Raw genomic sequence first — 25,681 nt, 5'->3', positions numbered from 1 at the left:
TGCGTGATGAACTTTTCCAAATTATTTTTACATTAAATGTCATTTAGCTGACGCTTTTATCCAAAGCGACTTACAATAAGTGTATTTCAACCATAAGGATACAAACCCAGAAGAACAAGAAACCGGAGAATGTAATGGGACCTGTATTTTACTGAATGCTTATAAAATAATAATCGCTGAACCTTGTTTCAGTAATGTATTAGGTGTAAACAACTTTTACTGAGCATGAATTTACCATAGTGTAATTGAATGGAATATCTGTAGCCTATGTAAATTTTCTGGATAAGATGACGTAGATCAGGCTTTTTCGGTTCCCCGAAGCAGGTTTGACTAAATCACCATAGCAACACATCCCAAAACTTGAACCTGCCCCGCTGCAAGTTTATTTGAGCTGCTGGATTAGTTCGCCACAGCCCCGGAAAAAAAGGGCAGCTCGTCCTCATTGATGTAGGAGCGACATCAGTTAGATTACCGTTTTATAGGGAGAGTTCTCAGAGATCAAAGACCCATTAAGACATCGTGATGACGTCCTGTACGAGCGCTATAGATGCTGAAGACAGGAATCATTTATTTACAAGATTTCCTCGAGCCACAACTTTACGTGATGAACACCTAGCCGAGCATCCACTGTCACGCAGACTGTCTCACACACAGTCTCTCATAGTGTCGCACACACTCACACATTGTCTCTATACTGTCAGAAATCTTTCTCACACTGTACATGTTGTACAGTGTTGCGATACAGAGAACATCTGGAAAGCCGCTGCATGTCGTGTTCTTCATAAAGTTGTGCGTTATTTGCCATGATTATTTGATAATTGATTAATTGTATTTCCTGTAGCACAAAATCGGAAATTCATAAACAACGTAAAAGATGTACAATATGTTCAATTCATCCGACTTCATCCGAAATTATTCTAATAGACATGGTATCTCCTCATATTCGTTCATGATCTTCTCCTGCTCGTCAGCGGAGAAAAAAGCCTTCCTTTACGTTTATTTGCCGTTGTACACATAAAAAATCCTGGTTTCGGTGATCGACTCTCCCGCCTTCTAAAGTACGACGGCCATTATCCTGACGACAGACATCTGGGGTCCGTTTCAAGTAGGAGGTTTAACAAACTCTGGAGTCAAACCCCTGAGTTGATTTACCCTGAGATGGAGATGGAGGTTTGGGTTTCAGAACAGCTGTTTAGAGTTGGTTCATTCAACTCGGAGTAGGTTGACTCAGAGTTGAGCGCGTGCACCACCACAGTATGAAGGCAGCATGAATGGAGCCACGATACCACGGTTTACCATGGCAACCACCACAAACAAACGGTCGGCATACTTGAGCTGGATGTATTAATGCAAGCGTACGGCCAGTATGACCCCGTAATTAGAAAAAAAAAGCAACACCGCTACTGAAGCAAAAGACAAAGAGAAACGGCGTAAGTTACAATATAGTGTTGTCAGTTAATATTTAATGTACAAACTAATCAGAATCCATACGTTTTACTAATTCCCAGTTTTTTACACTTCGTTAGAATGCACTACACACAGGCTTGAAATACACACCCATGTTCATATTTAATCACAAGAATAATATCGCTGGTAAAAACTGGTACAATGGTATTGAACCTATGTGTTTTATTCAGGTGCATCCTGTCGAACTCCTCTTTAATGGCTTCACTGGTTTGTGTCCAGGCAACAAAAACGTTTAAAATATGTTTCAGAGCGACGCACACGTTTCTCACGACTCTGAATACAGCAGCTTTACTAATATTATAATGTAGGAAACTGACGTTTGCCGAAAAAGTAATACACTACACAAAGAATGTGCTCGTATGTGAGAGCATGTCCAAGATGAGTGACGTTAGTTATATGAGGACGGGTGAAGCCATGTACATATTTGATGGACTGAAGAAAAACAATAGCATTCAAACAAGTAGTTATCTGGAAAAGACAATATATCTAATCGGGCCTCAATATTCTCCCGACGTGTTTAAAACCCTGCGAAGTAAAAGCGCTTCAACAGGATCGTCCAGAAAAGGACGCGACATGTTCGAGAAAACACTTTAGTCGTTATCCTACCTGATACAGAGTACTTGAATGAATGAGAAAATGAAAGCGCGCTGTGTGATTGGCTGGACTGCTGTCAGAGGGAGGAGACTGAAAGAAACTCAAGGTTTATTGAAGAAAACCTGCTCCCGACCAGGTTAGGTTCACAGGCTGTTACCATGGTGACTGATGTTGTGGAATATTTCAATAAACTAGTTCGGGAGAAGAGAATTCATTCTTAAGTTTTATCTGATAAAAAGTCTTGATGAATGATCAAAGTTGCAAAAAGTCCTTTTATTGCTTGCAAGCAGGTTGTCACATACACAAGCACGTATGACAGTGCTCTGTGGAGATGGGGTCCACACACACACACTCCCTTCTCAGGACACAGCTGCCAATTAAAAAGTTTTGTATCATCGTGCTCTTGCCACGTCAGGGTCAAATACAGACACTTGAGACACGGCTTTAGCACAAAACAATGTTATAACATATTTTTACCATTACACTGACCCTGAGCTTTCGTTACCTTCCTTTGTGAAACAGACAAGCCAGAGTTTCACTCATCTCAGGGTTAACAAACTTTCCACTAAACGGACCCCTGGTTCAAACTAACAAGACTGTTTGAGCTGGATAATGGGACATTTGTTATGGTGAGGTAGATGGGCGTGGGCCCAAGCGCAGCACACAGGAGTCACAGTGAGGTTCTTCCATCCATCCATCCATCTTCAACCGCTTATCCGGGGTCGGGTCGCGGGGGCAACAGCTCCAGCAGGGGACCCCAAACTTCCCTTTCCCGGGCCACATCTACCAGCTCTGACTGGGGGATCCCAAGGCGTTGGACTGACAGCATGACAGTACCCCCCCTCAACGAGAGCCTCCAGGCGATTTCCTGGGCTTGTCAGGGTGGGCCCTGTGAAAGTCTGACTAGGTCAGCTTCCAGAATGTGTGCATACTCTATCCAACTTAGGAGAGTATTCCAGGACGTTGGATTTGAAGCGGCAACACAACGAATGGCAGACTCCAGATCCTGGTTAGCTCTCTCTGTCCGTTAGTCTGTGGGTGGAATCCTGATGACAGGCTGACTGTAGCCCCCAGGGTGTGGCAGAACGACCACGGTCTGAGACAATGTCCAACAGGATACCATGAAGGCGGAAGACATAATTCGTCAAGAGAGTTGCCGTTTCACAGGCTGACGGGAACTTGGGGAGGCTGATGAAATGGGCTGCCTTGGAGAACCGGTCCACAATGGTGAGTATGGTGGTCATCCCATCAGACAGAGGTAGGCCGGTGACAAAGTCCACACCAATGTGGGACCAAGGGCCACCAGGCGTTGGTAAGGGGCGGCGCAACCCCATAGGTGGTCGGTGAGAGGTCTTGGCCCGGGCACAAGCCGGACAGGCGAGGACATATCCCCTAGTGTCCCCATCCATGGTAGGCCACCAGAAGTGTCGTCTGAGGAGAGACACTGTCCGACTAATCCCTGCACATGAGTGCAATTTCCGACCAGACCCGGAGTGTTGGGAGAGGACAGCCCCCACCCCACTGTCTGACTCATCAACCTCAACCTGTAGCAAAGAGTCAGGTTGCACCAGAATGGGTGCGGAGGTGAAGCGGTCCTTCAACAAGGCAAAAGCTCGATCTGCTTCAGGGGACCACCGGAAAGGAACCGCAGGAGATTTGAGTCTGGTCAGAGGGGCAGCAAGTTTACTGTAGTCCCGTATAAAACGGCGATAAAAGTTGGCGAAACCCAGGAACCGTTGCAACAGCTTCCTGGAGGAGGGTTCAGGCCACTCTGCCACTGCTTTAATCTTCTCCGGGTCAGTCCTCACCTGCCCACTCTCAAGGACGTAGCCGAGAAATCCCACTGAGTTGACCTGAAACTCACATTTCTCGGCCTTTACGAACAACTTGTTATCCAGAAGCCTCTGGAGGACCTGGCGTAGATGAAGCAGATGTTCCGAGAGGTCACGAGACAAAATGTCATCAAGGTATACAAAGGCAAACGGTTAAAAAAAAAATCTCTCAATATATCGTTCACTAACGCTTGGAAGACTGCAGGAGCGTTTGTCAGCCCGAAAGGCATTACCAGGTATTCGAAGTGGCCTAGTGATGTGTTGAACGCCATCTTCCATTCATCTTCACCACAAATTCGTACCAGGTGGTATGCGTTCCTTAGGTCCAGCTTGCTGAAGATGGTGGCTCCCTGTAGGGGTTCGAAGGCAAAGCTGATTAGCGGCAGAGGATACTTATTCTTAACAGTGATGTTGTTAAAGCCCCGAAAGTCAATACACGGGCGGAGAGTCTTATCCTCCTTACTAACAAAAAAAACCCTGCCCCCAGAGGTAAGGAAGATTCTCTGATGATGCCAGCAGCCAGGGAGTCATTAATATAAGACTCTATAGCCTCTCAGGTCGTGACATGTTATACAAGCAAATTGAGGAAAACGTGGGAGCAGCTCGATCGCACAATCACACAACGATGCGGTGGCAAGGATAGGGCCCTCTCCTTACTGAATACCTCACCGAGGTCATGATACTCCGCAGGCACAACAGACAGATCAGGAGGGGCCGACTCCGGGAGAGCTACACTGCCCCCTATTTGAGGCAACGCGGACTGCAGGCAGGAAGAATGGCCAAACCTACTTCATTCACCGATCTTACTTGCGGTCCAGTCAATGTGAGGGTTATGTTGCTTCAGCCACGGATGTCCGAGAACCAAGGGGGTCTTAGGAGCAGAAAAAACAAAAAACGGAATTACCTCACGGTGGTTACCAGACAAAATAAGGAGTAGGGGCTCAGTGCGGTGGGTGACCAGGGCTAGGGATCTTCCGTCTAAAGCGCACACACACGGACCGGGGGAACTAGTGGTTCAGTTCTGGTGCCTGAGAAACCACCTCAGCGCCAGAGTCAATCAACGCAAGTAAGGGCAGAGAAAGCGGTTTTAGACAAAGTCTTGCCGGGATTTGGGTTCCGAGCCTGGTATTGCAGGGGTCCTCTAAAGTGCTCGCCAGAAACCCCACAGCTACTGCTCAGTCCTGTCTTTTGGGCGGAGCGGACAGGCAGTCAGAAAATGTCCAATCTTACCACAGAGAAGACGCTCACCCGCTCTGATCCTTCTCTGGCGTTCGGAGTGAGTGAGGCTAGCGCGACCAACCTGCATGGGTTCCACCGACTGGACGTAGGTACTGGGGTTTGAACTGTAGCTCACGGAAACTCTCGGGGGGAATCTCGCGAGATGAGGCATGGGTGCTCCAAAGGAGTGTAGGGCCTACGGTTCCTCTCCTGGCGTTGCTCCCGAATACGGTTATCAAGTGTAATGGCTAGTTTGATTGCTGCGTCCAGGGAGTCAGACTGGTCCCGGACAGCAAGTTCGTCCTTCAGCTGTTCCGAAAAGCTGTGTAGAACAACACCTCGTAACTCCTTGCCGCCCCAGCCGGACTCTGCTGCCACCACCCGGAACTCCACAGAGTACTCCGCCACACTTCTTTGGTTCTGTCGGAGAATGAGCAAACGTTTAGCAGGGTCCCTAGCACAAATGTGATGGTCAAAAACTTCAGTTCCATAATACGGGCATAGGTGACAAACCCGATCCCTCCACCTCCCAACAAAGCCTCGGCCCAGTCTAATGCTCTTCCTCACAATAGTCCTGTGACATATGATACCTTAGCCTCATCTGAGGCAAAGGTGACGGGTTGTCGGGCGAATACCAGCGAAACTTGGAGAAGGAATCCCCTGCACCTTCCCAGATCTCCTGCATATAGTTCGGGTGGTGGGACAGGAGCCTCTTTTATTACCAGAGGCGGAGCGGGTGCAGTGGGTGGAGCGGCTGAATCGGGAGATGGAACCAAGCGGGCAGTGATAATCTCCAAACTCCTTCCAATCTCCCCCAGTTGAGCCCCGAAGGCCTGTTGGGTATCCATGAGTCCCTGAAGCATCTGATGGTGTCGGCCCAACAACTCTCCATGACTGGAAACTGCCCCTCGCAGGACCTCCTTGTCAGCTGGGTCCATCTGTATGGCCAGATCGTTCAGTTATGGTGAGGTAGATGGGCGTGGGCCCAAGCACACAGGAGTCACAGGGAGGTTCTTCCGACTAGAAAATAAAGAGTTTATTAAGACTCACACACACAATCGCGGTGAGACGCCGTAGGAGAGGAAAACGGGCCGGCTCGCTGATGAGACTCCGCAAGCGTGGTTCTCGCACTCCGCTGCGAGGCATCTTTCTCTCCAACGTGCGCTCACTGTGCAACAAACTGAACGAAATTCAGCTGCTGATGAGGAGAGACAGAGACTTCTCTACATCCTCCATTTTGTGCTTCACGGAGACGTGGCTCTGCGGATCGATACCGGACTCCGCGCTCCAGCTGGCAGGCTTCCAGCTGCTCCGAGCGGACTGCGACACGGAGCTGTCCGGCAAGACAAAGGGTGGAGGAATCTGCTTCTATTTCAACAACAGTTGGTGCAACGACTTAACGGTGATCCTAAAACACTGTTCTCCTGATCTGGGAACTTTTTTCATCAACTGCAGACCCTTTTATTCCCCCTGTGAGTTTGCTTCATTCATCCTGGTCGGTGTTTACATGCCGCCGGCGGGCAACGTGCATGAGGCAACAGCGGACACTCGCCGACCAGATACGGCGTGTGGAGCGGACCAACCCGAACTCTTTAGTTATTGTCCTCGGGAACTTTAACAAAGGAAATCTCACCCATGAACTTCCTGAATACAGACAGTTTATTAAATGCCCCACCAGAGAGGAGAACACGCTGGATCACTGTTACACCACAGTAAGCAGGGCTTATCACGCTGTCCCTCGTGCTGCACTGGGACACTCTGACCACGTCATGGTCCATCTGATTCCTGCATACAGGCAGAAACTAAAGCTCTGCAAACCTGTGGTGAGGGAATTCAAGAAGTGGACCAGTGAGGCGCTGGCGGATCTTCGGGCGTGCTTTGACTGCACAGACTGGGATGTTTTCAGGACTGCTACTGGCAGTCTGGATGAGTTCACAAAGGTTGTAACTTCCTACATCGGCTTCTGTGAGGACAGCTGTGTACCATCATGCACCAGGGTGAGTCAAACGACAAACCCTGGTTCACAGCGGAACTCAGAACACTACGCCTGCAGAAGGATCAGGCATTTAGGAGTGGGGACAAAGACTTGTACACAGAGGCAAAATACAAGTTTAGGAAGGCGGTGAGAGATGCTAAACGACTGTACTCTGAGAAACTTCAACAACAGTTCTCAGCAAGTGACTCTGCTTCGGTTTGGAGAGGCCTCAAACACCTCACTAACAACAAGCCTAAAACCCCCCACTCCATGAATGACCTCCGCCTGGCAGACGAGCTGAATGAGTTCTACTGCAGATTCGAAAGAATGTCCTGATCCCATCCCCCACAGCTCCACCAACCTGCTGCAGTCCCCCTCCCCCAGCCCATCAGGGGCTCACGCCTCTTCATCTATATCACCTTCCCCTCCCCCACCAGCAACGACCCTCTCTATTCTGGAGAGAGACGTTAACCGGCTCTTTAGAAGACAAAATCCCCGTAAGGCAGCCGGTCCGGACTCCGTCTCCCCTCACACCCTGAAGCATTGTGCTGACCAGCTGTCTCCGGTGTTCACTGACATCTTCAACACCTCCCTGGAGACATGCCACGTACCAGCCTGCTTCAAGGCCTCCACCATTATTCCTGTTGCCAAGAAGCCCAGGATCACAGGACTCAATGACTACAGGCCCGTCGCCCTGACCTCTGTAGTCATGAAGTCTTTTGAACGGCTAGTCCTGACCCACCTGAAGTCCCTCACCGACCCCCTCCTGGACCCCCTGCAGTTCGCCTACAGAGCCGACAGGTCAGTGGACGATGCTGTCAACATGGCCCTCCACTACATCCTCCAGCATCTGGACTCACCAGGAACCTACGCCAGGATCCTGTTTGTGGACTTCAGCTCTGCTTTCAACACCATCATCCCGTCTCTGCTGCAGGACAAACTCTCCCAGCTGCACGTGCCCGACTCCACCTGCAAGTGGATCACAGACTTCCTGTCTGACAGGAAGCAGCACGTGAAACTGGGGAAACATGTCTCAGCCTCTCGGACCATCAGCACCGGTTCCCCCCAAGGCTGCGTTCTTTCCCCTCTGCTCTTCTCCCTGTACACCAACTGCTGCACCTCCAGTCACCAGTCCGTCAAGCTCCTGAAGTTTGCGGATGATACCACCCTCATTGGACTGATCTCTGGTGGTGATGAGTCCGCCTACAGGTGGGAGTCTGACCATCTGGTGTCCTGGTGCAGTCAGAACAACCTGGAGCTCAACGCTCTAAAGACAGTGGAGATGGTTGTGGATTTCCGGCGGAACAGAGCCCCACCTTCCCCCATCACCCTGTGTGACTCCCCCGTCACTATTGTGGATTCCTTCCGTTTCCTGGGCTCCATCATCACCCAGGACCTCAAGTGGGAGCTGAACATCAGCTCCATCACAAAGAAGGCTCAGCAGAGGTTGTTCTTCCTGAGGCAGCTGAAGAAATTCCACCTGCCAAAGACGATGATGGTCCACGGCCATCATGGAGTCCATCCTCTGCTCCTCCATCACCGTCTGGTACGCTGCAGCCACAGCCAAGGACAAGGGCAGGCTGCAGTGTGTCATCCGCTCTGCAGAGAGGGTGATCGGCTGCAATCTGCCGTCCCTGCAGGACTTGTTCGCTTCCAGGTCTCTGAAGCGTGCTAAAAAGATCGTGGCCGACCCCTCTCACCCCGGACAAAAACTGTTTGTGCCCCTTCCATCTGGCAGGAGGCTGAGGTCCATCAGGACTAAGACCTCCCGCCACACAAACAGTTTCTTCCCGTCGGCAGTCGGGCTCATCAACAGAGCCCTTTCCCCCGCTGACTGACTATAACGTTCCACCGGTCACTCCCCTTCACACTGCACATGCCACTTTAACTGTAATTCATCACTTTGTCGTCACTCGTCACTTTGTTACTTGTTCGTTAGTGCACTTTATGCTTAATATTTTTCTTTTTTACTTTTTTAATATTTAAAATGTTTAACTTTATTCCCTTGTTTTATACTAACCCATAGCCTTATTCTACTAACCCATTGCATTAGCATTTCATTTTACTTTATTTTATTACTTGTGCACTGCTGTCTTGTCTGTCTACTGTCGTGCACTAACCGCCAAGACAAATTCCTTGTATGTTTGGCATATTTTGGTAGATAAATGTTTCCTTCCTGATCCTGATCCTGACAATGTGGCGCACAGGGCCGGGTTGAGTCTGGAGGGAAGACTGGCCTCGGAGAGACCGCCAGGTAGGAATCCTCGAGCACTAGGGCAAAAACAGGAAAAGGTGAACAGACAGCGTCTAATCCACAGCGAGCAGCCAGATGGCTTGAATACGTAGTTTTACCACTCTGACGACGGAACGATCTGGCGCTGAATGGCAGGAAGACCCGGGTTGATATGAGAGTCCCCTGATGGCTGATTGCCGTCAGCTGTTCCAGCCACAGCCTTCGGGGATGAACTGGGGGAGACCACACCTCCTCGCAGATGCGGGGGAAAACACAAGCAAAGCAAACAAACACAGGGGGAGCTGCTGGACTGACAGCATGACAACATTTGATCGACTTAGTTGAACCACGTATGAGGAATAGGGCCTGGTCTCCCTCTTACATTATTTGACTAAATATTCACAGATAAACCTTAATTTCACCCTATTATGGTTAAACTGTGTAATTTATCCATTTTTACATGCATGCTGAACAGCACCAAATCTGTAACGATCATGCTTGGCTGTTGCTGTTTTGTTTCTGAGTCTTAGGTGAGGGCAGGGCAGGTTTCCTGGGAGTCTGGGGCGGAGGCTGGATCACTCCTGCCATCACACCTGTTCTTCATCTACCCTCGTCAGAACACCCTTTTTAAGGATCTGCAGAAGCTCCAGTCTTCGCCAGATTATTTCACTTCCTGTGTGGTAATACGGCTTCCACGTATCTCTTCAGAGAGAACCCGCTTTCTCAGTGTGACATTTTGCCATTGTCTCTTCCAGTCTTTCTCCCGTTGCCGGAATCAGCTACACAGTTGGATCCTTTACTGCCTTCCACTTAACTGCCTGCCTGCTCGCCCCACCGTGGACTCAAAGCCTCAGCATACAGCCAGCACCCTCCTCTCCTATCCGGATTCCCATCTAACACAGTCAGGACTACCAACATCACCATTGGATTTATCATTCCTCTTAACCCTCCTAACCATCTTGTCCTGCATTTAGTGCATCTCCTTTCCTGAGGTTCCTCCTTCCCCCCCGAAGATCTACAACACCACTTGTACTCAATAAACATTGTTATCACTTCCACCACTGTCTAAAGTGTCTGCATATTGGGCCCTCACATCAAAGGGGACGTCTAGTTGAGCTAGCCGTGACAGCATAATCTGGCCAACAGGATGGAAGTTCTCCAGGGTGCACTATCCAATCCGGGAATCCTGCTCTGAGAACACAACAGGGCGCTGTGTTCTCTAAGGGAACAGCAGGGCGCCAACAACCGACGCCTCAATCAGGTCTTTGAGCTGTTGCAAGACATCCATGAACGCCTGTCTGTTCCCCCCCAGACATTTCCCCTGTCATTTCACCTTGCCAGACATCAGCCAGCCAGGCCACCACACCTGAGCCCATCTTTCGCGACTCCTCCTTCCCCACACCAGAGCGTTTCTCCGGAGACGTCAGCAAGTGTGGTGGTTTCTTACTCCAGTGTTCCCTAGCCTTCGCTTGTTCTCTCCTACATTGTGGCTCTGTTAGAAGGGAGAGCGCTAGAATGGGCGGATTCCGTTGAGCCCATGCAGGTGGGCGAGGCTCCCTCCAGAGAAGCGTTTTTGTCCCTTGAGAGCCAATGAATGTCTCCAATACTGTAGTGCCCAGAACCATTTCATTTCGCACTCCCCCATTGGGCCAAAAGGACAGAGCCCACCAGTAAAGGCAGGATTACTGGTGGGCAGTACCATTAAGGATAATCCTCGACTCACGCTTCCAGTGACTATTCAGATAAACAACACCACCCCAGCTAGCTTAGTTTAGGTCGATTCTGGGTCAGAACAGAATCTTCTGGATCCCATTTTGGCTTCACAGCGCCATCTTCCGATGGAACAACTACCTTCACCCAGTAACTGCCCTTGACGTGGGTACTCTCTACCATCACTCACAAAACCGCTCCCATCTCTCTGATAGTTTCCGGGAACCACTGTGAATCGATTGAGTTTCTTCTGTTTCCTGGCTCAAGCACTCCAATGATCCTCGGGTTTCCCTGGCTTGCACTACACAACCCGCACATCCTCTGGTCAGGCCGTCGCATTGAAAGTTGGAGTCTTTTGTCTGTCTAACTGCCTTAGATCAGCACTTCAGTCTCCTCGCTCTCCTCCATCTGACATTACCATCTCCCCTGTAGATCTGTCGCTTGTTCCCACTGAATACCATGATCTAGGTTCAGTAAAGCTAAGGCCCTGTCTCTGCCTCCATCGCCTCTATGACTGCACCATTGATTTATTGCCAGGAGCACCCCTACCTTCCAGCCTGTACACGCCCCGAACGCGAGGCCATGGAACTTTACATTCGCGACTCACTGGCCGCTGGGATCATCAGACCATCCTCTTCCCCGGTCGGGGCTGGATTCTTCTTTGTTCAGAAAAAAGACAAATCACTGCGACCCTGCATTGACTACCGGGGTTTGAACCAGATCACTGTCAAGAATAAATATCTTCTGCCACTCATCTCTTCTGCTTTCAAACCTATACAGGGCGCCACCATATTCTCCAAACTCGACCTTCGCAACGCTTACCACCTGGTTCGTATTTGGGAGGGGGATGTGTGGAAGACTGCTTTTAACACACTACTGGGACATTTCGAACATCTAGTTATGTCCTTCGGGCTTACCAATGCACCAGCAATGTTCCAAGCCCTCATCAACGATGTGTTGAGACTATTTGAACCAGTTTTTTTTTTGTCTACCTCAATGACATTTTGATTTTTTTCCAGATCCTTAGCCGACCTTAAGGAACATGTCCGTCGAGTTCTCCAACGACTCCTAGAGAACCGCCTGTTCATCAAGGCCGAGAAGTGCTAGTTCCACCACTGCATGAAAAGTGAGATTTTAGTCTCCGTAAACGCCCGGAAATCTCCCTAATTTCCGACAATTTCCGACAATTTGCAACCCGCGCACGTCGCGTTTGTCTGTGCCACAAATTGTCGGAAACGAACCATGACGTATGCGGAGAGCTGGCGGAGGTGCGAATGGCCCGAATTAACATATGACTGCAGCGAAGCCGCGGGTGGCCGAGCGGAGCGGGCTTGAATATCCTTACTCCTTATTGGATGAAACCACAACTTACTAACAAATAAAATCACTCGTGATTGGCAGCAAAACCAAACGTGGGCAGACCAGGCTTGAGTTTCCTTGTTCACGATTGGATGAAACCACAACTTTCAATCACTCGTGATTGGTTGGCAGATCTGTCGTTATTGGTCACCACCCATTTTATTTATATATTCATTATGCTGTATATTCATTTCATGGTCATCCTATGTAGGCTACTACACTATTATTAGGATAACAACCAGGACATCAATGAATTTATAGAGAAAATGAACATTTGCCACATGTTTATGCAAAGAAAGAGCTTTATTAACAACACACAAACAACAAAGTGAGGATCTGCCCACACTTGGGTAAAGGCGGTTTAAAAACTACAGCTCAGTAAACTGTCCGTTTGCCTCCTCGGGGTTGTAGACCGTCACTGGCGCCGTGTTTTCCGAGGCAGGTCTGTTGTGCAGGCGCCTAGTGTGTGTGTGGCGACCGTACAATCCACCCCGAGACCCCGCCAACAACGCCGTCCCCTCCGTCCGACGTGAGCTCTACGGTGGCGGATTTCCAGAGTTCCACCTCGTCATCAGCCAGCACACTTTGTCTCGATTCCAGCAGCTGTAAAAACAACAATGAATCAGTACTGTGCGATGCGTACGGACACAACACACCGATCAATGCACCTGAAACAAGTCAGCAAATATGAACTGACCCTCTTTCTTCTCGCTCGACTCCGCGCTGAACTCGTCTAAATCTGGACTTTTCCCGGAGCAAAATACGAGGTCACCGCCTCATTATGAGGCGAGATTAGTCTGTGAAAACAAAATGTACAGTTATGATCGGTATCCATACGTATATATTTCCTTATAGCGCAGAATGAAAGCATCTTCTTTAAATCTGACCCTTGCTCCGGTTCGTAGCGCCTGTAGTTCGTCTCGGAGTTGTGAAGACGGCGCACCGCTTCCTGTAAACAACACGGCAAAGAAAACACACTTTAATAAAGCTGTTTCTGCTCACTTGTAAGGCTACTAGGCTACTCTTAGCTTAGCTTGAGGCTACGCTACTTTTAGCTTAGCCTGCAGTCATCGAACGTATTCTTACCGCTATCGTGGGATTGTGCGCCCGTCTCCTCTTCTTTGAGTCAGTTCCTCCAGAGCCGCCATCCTCTCCTCTATGGACAGAAACCCGCAGAGTCCCGAACGCTCCAGTGGAGCGAACCGCTCGTTGATATCGGCAGTTTGTTGTTGGAGTTGACGAGACGATCCACTGAGAGCATTCAGCAGTTTCTTCTCGTCTGTCTGCGGACTGGCCGAAAGTTTCTGACCGCGGAGAGGAGTTGAAGGCGAGTTGAAGGCGAGACGTCGTCCAGCCATTATTCACGAACCAGCAAAAACCAAACAAAGGAACTGGAGATACAGTTCTTCTGAATATAGTAACAGACATGTTTGTATGCTCGTCTTGCAAGTACTGCTGTCTGAGTCATGCCTATGACCTCACACGTGATTGGACGAGGAGTCTAAGGGTCCTCCAATCACATACGAGGTTATTGTTATACGGAAGGACCAGTATTTTAGGAAGACAAATGGTTGGGACTTTGAAACAGCTGATATGCTTTATGTAAAGCAGTGTTTTGGTGTCAGCCGAACGACTTTCCCTACAAAACTGTACAGTGGTGCCTCTTTCTCCATTCCACCAGACACTCTTGAGTCTGACATACATGCAATGTTGACAGTGTATCATCAGATCTACCCTTGTGTCACTGAGGTTGAATGTTTTGCCATGACATGTAAACGGGTAACATATATGAATGTAACTTACTCAATCGATAGATGCAGAGCATAAAGGTCAGCATATGTTCATGCTAAGTGGTGTGGAAACACTAACAGTTTTGAGGAACCCGTCCTTGACCCTCTAGCGGAACTACGACCAGCCATTATGAAGCAGTTTATAGTTGTTAATGTTGTGTCAAAGGGTACGGCATTTAAACATGTTCTTGCACAGGTTTCCTGGCTTCATCCCCACCCGGACAGACATTTTTATGGAAAGCCAATAGAAGTTTGGGGCTTGCAGGGAACAGATACGTCATACCCAGCATCATTTCTGCCAGTTGAGCGCATTGCTAGAAGATGTGTGGTTAATACATCCTCTGTGCATCAATTCAAGCTCAAATGTAAGAGTCTATAATTAGGTTACTGAGTCTGATTTATTTGTACCAGAGATTTTCTTACCTTTTAAAAAAATGTCACCTGGGCTAAAACTCCCTCTGCGACCCTGATTTGCGTTTGTATAGCTCACAGCATTTTCATTTACATGTCAAAGCCTCCCCTAGAATTAGGAGGAGGGTGGTCATGGGGGGACAACTGCCAAGGGAGGCCCACATCAATTTACGGCAGTTTTCGGCGTTGCCCGCAAATTGCCGCAAACCTGAAATTCCACGACAATTTACAGTGCCGCATACTGCCAAAAATCCCACTTTTCATGCAGTGCACGTGCCTTCAGTGTCCTTCCTTGGCTACATTTTCAAGGGCAGGCAGGTGAAGACAGACCGAGAACAGATCAAGGCAGTGTCTGAGCGGCCCACTCCAACCAATCGTAAGCAGCTCCAACAATTTCTAGGCTGTGCCAACTTTTACCGTTGATTCATTCGCAATTACAGCATCATCGCTACACCATTGACTAAATTAACCTCTGTCAAGACAGTTTTTTCCTGGACTTCTGAAGTTGCCCAAGCCTTTCAGCCGTTGAAAGACAGGTTCACCTCTGCACACATTTTGATCCAGCCCAACCCCATTTGTCAGTTCAACTTGGAGGTGGATGCCTCGGATTCCGGGGTAGGCGCAGTATTGTCCCAGAGACCCGACCCCGAGGGGGAGTTACATCCATGCAACTTCTTCTCCCGAAAACTTTCGGCGGCCAAGCAGAATTATGATGTTGGGAACCGGGAGCTCCTGGCCATCAAGCTAGCATTGGAGGAGTGGAGGCACTGGCTGGAAAGCGCTAAACAGCACTTCATTGTATGGACTGACCACAAAAACCTCTCATCCATTCAAACAGCTAAGAGATTAAACTCCTGCCAGGCTCGTTGGCATGTCTTGTGTTTTTTGGAAGATTCGACTTCTCCATTTCCTGTCGCCCAGGTTCCCGAAATGTCAAGCCTGACGTCCTGTCTCGACAGTTTGCCCCCGAAGAGAAATCCACCAAGGCTGCTCGGATCTCCCCCTCGGCTTACATAGTAGGAGGTCTGACCTGGCCCATCAACAACCAGATCCGTCAAGGGCTTGTTGTGGACCCTGACCCTGGTACAGGCCCCCCAGACCGCCGGTTCATCCCCTCTCCATCCCGCTCCGCAGTAATCCACTGGGCCCATACCGCCAGATTGGCTAGTCATCCGGGTATACATCGCACCATTACTCTCCTCCAGCGCCATTTCTGGTGGCCGTCCATGGAGGCTGATGCCAGGGAGTATGTCTCCGCCTGCTCTGTTTGTGGCAGGAGCAAGCGCACCAACGAGTCACCGTCTGGTTTGTTACAACCCCCCAAGGTCCCCGGCCGGCCCTGGTCCCACATCTCTATAGATACCTTTTTCCGCATTATCTCAGTTGTGTTTTTCCCAAAAAGTTTTCCCTTAGGAAAGTTGATCAGGTGGTTTCCTGTTGAAAAGTTCACCACCAATTCTGTGCTCTGTATTTAAACCCGTTTTTCTTTTTCTTTTAGAATCTTTATTTAGTTGTTGTAATACCAATTATCATTTTTTTTATAGATCTGTTGGTTTATGTCATAAAATGTCTTCTACAATCTGCTGGTTTGTGTAAAGGTTTCGTTTTTTAATCTTTACATCCCAGCAATTATTGATTGATTGAAGCATTTTATTTCTTGAACATGTAGACATTAAAAAATAAAAAAATTCAAAAATCAACATAGACATAGACCACAAAATTAGAAAAGTCACATTTTGTTCAAGCAAAGGAGTAGAGGGAAGCAAAAGCTTATAGATACCCACCCCTATCTTATCCATATTCTCAATTAGTATATATTACTTTGAAGATTGATATCATACATACATACACACACTCTCTCACACACCCACACGCACGCATACTCACACGCACAAATAAATACAATTTAAATTTCCGTCACTGAATATTTTCACAGATCTCATATTTGGCTAATGTGTATAATTTAAGATGTTTATTGAACTGTGCAATATGTTTACAATCTTTGATCTTATCTGGTAAGTTGTTCCACAACTTCACCCCACAGACCGATATGCACCTGCTTTTGAGTGTAGAGTGCACCTTTGGTTGCCTCAGTTTCAGTCTCCCTCTTAAATTATAGTCTCCTAGTCTGTCGCTAAACCAACTTTGAATGTTTCCTGAGACTAGGCTGTTTCTTGCTTTAAATACAATCTGTAACGTTTTAAAATCTTTTAAGTCCATAAATTTTAATATATTTAATTTCAGAAATGTGTTTGTGTGTTCATAGTACCCCACCTTATTAACTGTCCGTATTGCTTTTTTTTTAATTGTGCATATTGCCTGTAGGGTGCTTTTGTAGGTATTACCCCACACTTCCACACAGTAACTCAAATAGGGGGCAAACAGTGTACAGTACAGTGTATGCAGTGATTGTATATTCAATATATGTCTGACTCTGACTAGTATCCCTACACATCGTGCCAATTTTGAGTGTACACGAGTGACCTGTGGCCTCCAGCTGAGCTTGTGGTCTATCATTACACCTAGAAAGGAGTATTCAAACACCCTTTCGATTTTTATATTTTCGATCTTTAGTTCAATGTGTGTGTTTGCTTGTGTGTTACTTTTACCAAAGACCATAAATTTGGTTTTCTTTACATTAAGTGATAATCTATTTATATCAAACCACAATTTCAGCTTGGTTAACTCAGTCGAGACCGCCTCCAACAACTGTTCGAGGTTCCCTCCTTCACAGAATACATTTGTGTCATCTGCAAAAATAACATTTTTCAGGATCCTGGAAGCATTACTTATGTCATTTATATAAATAATAAATAGTTTTGGACCCAGTATTGATCCTTGCGGCACACCACAGGTAATATTTCTTAAGGTGGACTTCTTATCCCCTATCTGTACAAACTGTTTTCTTTGTCCTATGTAACTTTGTACCCAATTTAGTCCAACCCCTCTGATCCCATAGCTTTCCAGTTTGTGTAGCAGTATATCATGGTTTATTGTGTCAAATGCCTTCTTCAGATCTATGAAGACCCCTATTGCCATCTTTTTGTTAACTATTGTGCTTGTCAGTTCTTCTACTAAGTCCATAAGTGCCAATGATGTTTGGCCGGTTTGGCCTAAAACCATATTGACTATCTATGAGTAATCCATGTTTATCTATGAAACTGTCCATCCTTGTAGCAAATATTTTTTCCAAAATTTTTGAAAATTGGGAAAGCAGGGAGACTAGTCTGTAGTTATTGTAAAGGTTTTTTTCACCTTCTTTGAAAATCGGAATTACCTTAGCAGTTTTCATTTTGGTTGGAAAGAAGCCCGTTTGAAGTGAAACATTACAGATATGTGCTAGGGGATCTGCTATATTAATAATGACTTCTTTTACTATTGTCATATCAATACCATTCCAGTCTCTTGATGGTTTTTTTTTTAAGTTATTAACTATGGCAATAATTTCATTTTTATCGGTGTCCTTCAGAAAGATAGTATCTGGGTTCCTCTTGCCCAAATAATGTGCTACACATCCCCCTTGCGGAAGGTTTATCTGCTCTTCTAGTTTAGGGCCCACATTTACAAAGAAATTATTCGAAGCCTTCTACCATCTCCTTTTTGTCATTAATAGTCTTATCATTATCTAGAATTTCTTCTGGCAATCCAGAGCTGGTCGATTGATTTCTTATAATTGAATTTAAGATCTTCCATGTTTCCTTTATATTATTTTTATTTTTATCTAGTAGTTTACAATAATAATCCTTTTTACAATTTCGCATAATATCAGTTAATTTATTTTTATATCTTTTATACTTCATTTCTTTCTCCTTATTTCTATTCTTGATAAACTCTTTATATAAGAAGTTCTTCTTTTTACAGGCGTTCAACAGACCCTTTGTAAGCCAAGGTTTATCTGAGCGATTTGCTCGTTTTCTGCTTTGCTGAATTGGACAGCATCTGTCATATAACATCAGAAAAGTTTGCAGGAAGGAATCATAAGCATAATCAACCTCCTCTGCCTCATAAACCTTTCTCCAGTTTTGTGCACTTAATTCATTTCTGAACTTGTTTAGATTGTCAACCGTTCTTAATCTCCTTTCTATCATTTCATTCCTTTCAGCCAACCTAGGTGTACCGCTGTAGATTGCAAACACCGGCAGATGGTCACTAATATCATTTAATAATAATCCACTTTCTATATTATCTATTAGATTATTAGTAAAAATATTATCTATAAGTATTGCAGAGTGAAATGTAATTCGACTAGGTTTAGTAATAGTAGGATACAAGCTTCTGCTGTACATTGCATCCATGAATTTCTCTATCGGTGTTAGTTTGTTAGGATTCAGAAGATCGATGTCGTAATCGCCACAGAGAAAAGTTACCTTTTGCTCGGTGTTTGTAGCCATACTCTCCATCACCTCCTTGAACTTCTCTATGCTATTGTTGGGAGCCCGGTATGCACAGCTGACAATGACGTTCTTCCTTTTCCCCATATCTATTTCAACAGTAATACATTCACATATATCATCAATTGCAGCCGTCATACTTTCAACAATCTTGAACTTAAGTCTTCTATCAACATGAAGTGCAACTCCCCCTCCCCTTTTGTTGCCTCTGTTTACATAATTCAGATTATAACCATCCAACTCAAATTCCACCCCTTTCTCTAATCCAGGTCTCCGAGATTGCGATTACACTGAACGGTGAGGTGAACTGGTCTAGGTAGTCTTTAATCTTGTAAAAATTAGCGTAAAGGCTTCTACTATTGAAGTGTATTATCTTTATATTGTGTTCTGACCCAAACTTTTCGTTTAACTGATTTTCCGTGTAGTAGTCACAATTTCTCCCATTGTTGAAGTACTTACTCTCTGGATCTGTATCTGAATCTAAGTCAAGCATAGTGTCAGTTGAAGTCTTGCACCATCGTTTACTGTAACCTCCCAAATGTCATATGAACATTTCCCCAGTATTCTCAGTTGTATTCTTCCACACCCTTTTCTTGCCACATCTAGTATCACTAATATTTCATATGGACACTCACCCTCAGTCACACACCCTGTCATCCGGGTTATGAATTCATTCTTCTAAATTAAAAGCCAAACCAAATATACAATCTTTATGCCCTTTTATTTAAGTAAAATGCATAATTCAATTATATCCCAGATAAATATTTGCATTCAGGATTCATTTAATTTAACACTGTGTTCTTGAATTTGCTTGAGTTACTCCAAAAGAGGAGAAATTACCTTTTGTCCTTGTTGCCCCCCCCCCCCCCCGCACTCTGCCCTCCGTTCAGTGACACGTCAGTTTCTCAAAATCCTTCATTGTTCCAACAAATATTTGTTTAGTCTTCTCTCGTTTTTGTTTTAGATAATGCCTGAGCAAGATAATGCCTGCATTTCTCATCTCTGACCTTCTGTAGAAACATTTCAGTGCATGTCACCAATTATTATTCTCTTAGACAGATTGAGGAGTTACATCATAAATTTCTAAGATGGAACACAAAAGCTCCTTTGTGATCCTGTGATGATTACGTGTTCCTCAGAGTCATTGTTCCTGTGCTGCTCAGGTGAACGAGGCAGAGGAGGAGCGTTTCCACAGTGAGCAAGAGCACCAGCGCGTCACACAGCTCTGCCAGGAAGCTGAGGCTCGAGTCCAGACCCTCCAGAAAGCTCTAAAGAAGGTCATCCTGAAATCCAAGCCGTATTTTGAACTCAAGGCTCAATTCAATCACATTCTGGAGGTTTGTACCAGCAGCAGATACTCCACATGATTCATCAGCTTTTTCACTGATGTACTTTACCTTAAGTTTCAGCTGCCATGTTAAATCAGCAGAATTTGTGCAAGGTAAAGGACGGGATGTACTTTAGACCCTATGCAGCAGGGGTACCCAACCCTTTTTTGCCTCAAGGACCGTTTTCATGTTAGACAATATTTCACGGAACGGATAAAGCTGACGAAATAACCAGCCCAGGGGGGTGGGGAGGAGGTGTAGCTGCGCGCTCTCAGCGAGTAGTGGGCAATTGTATAAGGTGAAAAAAAACGCTTGACGCTTGGGAAATATGTCAAGCAGGTCGCGCGCACGTAATCAGGAAAGAATCCGGTCTGTTCTGTAGTGCGACCCGGTACCAAATGTCTTACGGACCTGTACCAGTCCGCGGCCCAGTGGTTAGTTTAACCATGACGATAGATAGACGTAAAAAATAAGAAGTTTGTCTTCGACTGACGTTGGTGGTTTGACTACAGTTTTTTGTAAGTCATATTCCCTTCAGTTTATATTAAAAATATAAATGACTCCGTTGGTTCACTTTTTTCAGGATCATAAGGCTAGAGTATTTCTGCTGGAGGAGCAAGTGGCGAAGGTAAAGACACGTTACTCTGTGGCCCTGCGGAACCTGGAGCTGATCAGCGAGCAGATCCACACACAGAGGGGGCGGATGAGGGCCACCGGGCGGCGTCCGTCAGTCTGCGGGGGTCGGAGCTCCCCTGTAGGTGCTGAGGCTGAGGTCCGAGCCAGTGTTGAGAATCACACCAGGAGTTGCATCAGGAACAGCTGTGCAGGAGTCAGCGGAGTAGAGAACAACTGGGCGGACGGAGAGAAAACCAGGCTGTGGGTGGAGAGGCACAGAGAGAGTGGCTGGGGCCAGAGGGAGCAGCCGGTGGCAGAGCCTGCCGGCTCAGACTGCATGTCTCTCATCAGCCTGCAGGCCATTGCCTCTGACCTGGAGGAGTGTGACTCGGTGGAACACTTGGGAGACATGAACGAGGCTGGGAGTGTTCTGAGTGAGGAGTGGGAGTGTGGCAGGAAGCCTAAACCAGAGCCAGTCACCAGACAGCAGTTGACTGACGAGTCCCAGCAGGAGAAGGGAGGCGTTACTAAAGAAAAGCAGGAGAGCTTCATCAAGCAGCACCACAGAAGTGTCAGTCTATAATAGGCTGTGGGTGAGTGGGGAGCACGGTTGTCCTCCAATCAGAGGGTTGTCGGTTCGATCCCAGGCTCTGCTAACCCGCATGTCGATGTGTCCTTGGGCAAGACACTTAACCCAACATGGCTCCTGTAGCTGCGACTACAGTGTATGAATGTTAGTTACTGATGGCAGGTGTCACTGTGTATGGTTCTCCTGTCATCAGTGTATGAATGGGTGTGAATGGGTGAATGATGTCATGTAGTGTTAAAGCGCTTTGAGTGGTCGGAAGACTAGAAAAGCGCTATACAAGTACAGTCCATTTACAATAGTCACCAGGAGGGGAGGATCATAGTGATGACTTCTAATGAGTGATCACAGAGGACTTTAGAGAGGAAACAAATCCCTCTAACTGTGCGGCGCTTTGCAAAATGGCAGGGAAATTTAAATGGAGATGCTGACACTGACGACACACGCTGCCCAGACAAGGCAGTTGGCAAGAGCAGGAAGGTTGGCAGGAACATGGGCCACACTGAGTATCTGGCAGCAATAAACAGAGAGCCGTCCTGCGGGAGCACTGACCTGCATTCCCTTGTGTACTCTGCAGTGGTTCATCACGTCTGTTGCTTTACACGCTGAACCGTGAACGCAATTGCATGAAACAAACAGCAAGAGGATGCAGGGTGTGTCTTCAGTGGTGGATAAATGTGCCTGTTTTAAAGTTTGATGGAACATTGATTTTGTTGGAGCATGGATGATCATTTATATTGGTCAATAGAACACTTGATTGATGGAAACTTTGGTTCTAAACCGTGTCTTTTACATCCCATGTTCTGTAAACCTGCATGTCACTGTTAACCTTTGCGTCTCTGCCAAAGAAGTCTGTACTTTTGTACCATTTTGTTGATGATAATGTTCAAAACTAGAAAGGCAACTTATAGCACTGTAATACATGTAAAACATCTTTTCGATAAACCTTACAAATACAAGTTAATGTACAGGATGGTCCAAAAAAAAATCCATCTCAATCATCACTTGTGACCTAACAGAAGTGTGTGGTGAGGTTTGTACCTGCACGGTATTTTCTTCAGTCTTCTTATTTTGCTGTGGTTCTGGGTGTCATACAAGAACATTTGGTTCTCCAGCCAATAAGAAGGATGTGCAGTCCATCCTCATTGCTTTTGTGCCGTTAAGCGTAAAAGTGGCGGAGAGAAGGTTTTTTTTTTTTTTGCTTCTAATGCCTTATCAGAGAGAGCGGAAAGGCCACAACAGGATGAAATGTGCTTTGTGCTGCATCCATTAAAAATTGGGCACCTTTCTGGAGCTTTGTGAGGAGGTGGGGTTGTGTTTATTTGTGCTTTGGGACATAAAAAACGCAAAACAATCCCAAAATGTTCTGATTCACAGCATTTTTCTCAGTAACGCCGCCTCTCCCTCACTTGTCTGAAGCCATGTGGCCGGATCTTCATACACTGCTCAAAAAATTAAGAACACCTTGAAAACACAATATTTGAAATCTATACTGATTTGGACAGTCAATGTCAAGACAAGCAGGACAAAGACAGAGGAGCCTTTCATGGGAGTCAAGACGAGCAGGACAAAGACAAAGGAGTCTTTCGTGGAGGCTGCTGCTAATAATGTGTTTGACCCCTTTACCCGTACCTGTTCGAATCGCTTCCTGCAGATACTACAGGCCACGTGCTAGATCTGCTCTTTGTAACCTCTCCTCTCTCACCCGCCCCACTCATGTCCAATTTGGCTGCTGCGGCAAAACAAACGTGAATACATTTTCCTCCAAAGAACTGCTGTCGGGTGAGTCGAGTCTCTGTCACTGTCCTGTAACATGGGAATGTTATGAAATAAAGTATGATATTGATAAAATGGGTATATATGACAGTCAAAGTACAACTTTATGCGTGTCTTGGCCTTCTGTTTGTGTGTATGTACCATTACAATATAACATTTTAACCCTTAGTCCTGTTCATATTAAATACCTTCACAGTATGTGTGACCAAGAACAAGAATGATCTATTATTAAGTGCCTATACCAAATTGTAAACAACAGAAAGACGAATATCATGTCATTATTACTGATTTCATCTTTACTTTTCTACACTAATATTTCATGGAAATATACATGAGCAAAGAGGAGGTCAACATGAACTAGGATCAAGTAGAAGCAGAGTGTTATCCTTTTTGGATCTGGTTTAAACACAGTTCAAAGATTGAGAAAAGACGAATATGATGTCATTATTACTGATTTCATCTTTACTTTTCTCAAAACCTATACACTAATATCTTATGGAAATATACATGAGCATAGAGGGGATCAATGTGAACTAGAAAATGCCTTTCCTGCTGATGCGTTGGAATGCTGAAAGCTGCCCCATAGGCTCAAATACAAATCTGCCGACATATTTCTCCAAAAATCCAGGAGGTACATGTTTTGTAAACTGCGACAGGAGCCGTATTTATTACCGGACAGACATAAAAACCACACGTTTGCGTTTGGTAGAGTCTTGGGTCTTGCAAAAACGTCTTATAGTTTTGCGCTAGAGGACACTTGTTTGAGGTGTGGATTCTGTGTAACTCCTGTCTGTCCTTTTCAGCAGCTCGTTAATGCAGTGTTTTTCAACCTTTTTTGAGTCAAGGCACACAAAGTCAATCTCAACAACCGGAAATAATATGAAAATCAATCCCAAACATAGTTTCAGCATGAGCATAATATACTCTAAGAAATCAGGGAAACGATTGTTCTATTTGTTGTGTTTCATTAAACTTAACATCATCCTAATGCCAAGATGGCACAGGCTTTATGCCCAGGTATCTCTTAAGCCTAGTTTATGCTTCTGCGTTTTCAGAGCGACGCAGACGCAAGACCCCCTTGCGTGTCCCTTGCGTCGCTTTTCCCACCTCCTTGCGTCCTTGCGTGTGTTGACCCATTTTTCTAGGCTTACGTCAGCAACGCAAGCCTCCCGCAGCGCACCAGGCTGGGATTGGTCTGCTAACTACGTCCTTTACGGAGTCTCATATTTCCGCTTTCATAGCCCGATACCGCCGTTATTAAAACGAAGAATGTTTACGAGAGAACGGATCAGATTTAAGAACTTTTGTCGGAAGAAATGCGCAAATATGACCTCTTATACAAGCCGTCATGTGCGGGTTGTAGAAGCGGGTTGGATTCACGGAGGGAGATCGCCGCAAATGCCGGTTTGCCGGTCGAGAGGTGTACAAAGTTGTGGAGGAAAATACGGGACAAATGTGTCCTTGATGAAAAGCATCAGTGTCGATGCACGGGGCAATAAAGTCTATGATAAATAAATAAACAAATAAATAAATAGACGTGACTCTCCAGGTCGTCTTCAACAAAACACGTCACTCTGCCTGTTGTTCTGGAGGTGAATCGCTCTGCAACACACGCAGAACCATGAATTGAAACGAGTGCGTCGATGCAACAACGCAGACGCAAACGCCTTAAATCTCACTTTTTTAAATTGTCGCCTCAGCAAATCTGCCTATTAATTACGCTGCGTACCGCCACCCACAGGCAGAGGCGAGTATTGAGCCTTCATACCACCAACAGCGCGACGACACACAAACACACAAGTTGGCGCTTTTTTTTTCACCTATGAAGTGACAGTATGTAAAAAATGATTTTTTTTCACGGCACACCTGACAGCCTCTCGCGGCAGAAAAACACTGCGTTAATGAGCACAGGTGCGCCGTTGCCGTGGATACTCACACACACGCTGCAGTATCTCTGTCTGTGACTCACAGCTGCTCTTATTACCTGATTAGTGGAGTCACATAACGCAGCTATGATTTCTGTCAACAGACCAAATGATGAAGACGCCCCCCTACCCCCCTGACCTCTTCTCACTCTCAATCACTCAGTATGTCTGTCTATTTCTCCTCCTCTCGCTATCTCTTCCTCACCACCCCTCCCTTCCTCACCCTCACTCCCTCTATCTGCCCCCCCCACCCAATCCAATAATTTCAAAATAAAAGCCCCATGGAGGGAATTCTTACTGTAATGTTTGTGATGAGGCCTATTAATAAAAAACGTCTTAGTTTGAATAACAAACATTCTGCCTCCCAACCCCCCCTCACCCAATTCCATCATTTCAAAATAAAAGTCTCAATGATTATCTGTACCTTAACCGTGAAGCTCAGAATGAAGCGGTTTCGTTGAAATACGTATT

General features: G+C 46.3%; 1 protein-coding gene across 1 annotated transcript in view; it reads left to right on the top strand.

Moving 5' to 3' along the window:
* sh3bp5lb (SH3-binding domain protein 5-like, b) overlaps positions 1 to 23,387 on the top strand; it is a 48,711-nt gene extending 25,324 nt beyond the window's left edge. The window contains exons 5-6 of the mRNA XM_040188998.2: positions 20,144 to 20,317; positions 20,892 to 23,387. Of these exons, the coding sequence (XP_040044932.2) occupies positions 20,144 to 20,317; positions 20,892 to 21,506 (789 nt within the window). The 3' untranslated portion in view covers positions 21,507 to 23,387. The remainder of the gene's footprint in view (positions 1 to 20,143; positions 20,318 to 20,891) is intronic.
* The last annotated feature ends 2,294 nt before the right edge of the window (positions 23,388 to 25,681 follow it).

Source organism: Gasterosteus aculeatus, chromosome 10 (assembly GCF_964276395.1).
Source record: "Gasterosteus aculeatus chromosome 10, fGasAcu3.hap1.1, whole genome shotgun sequence".
In the NCBI taxonomy this organism is placed as follows: Eukaryota; Metazoa; Chordata; class Actinopteri; order Perciformes; family Gasterosteidae; genus Gasterosteus; species Gasterosteus aculeatus.
This window is presented reverse-complemented; position numbering and strand designations above follow the sequence as displayed.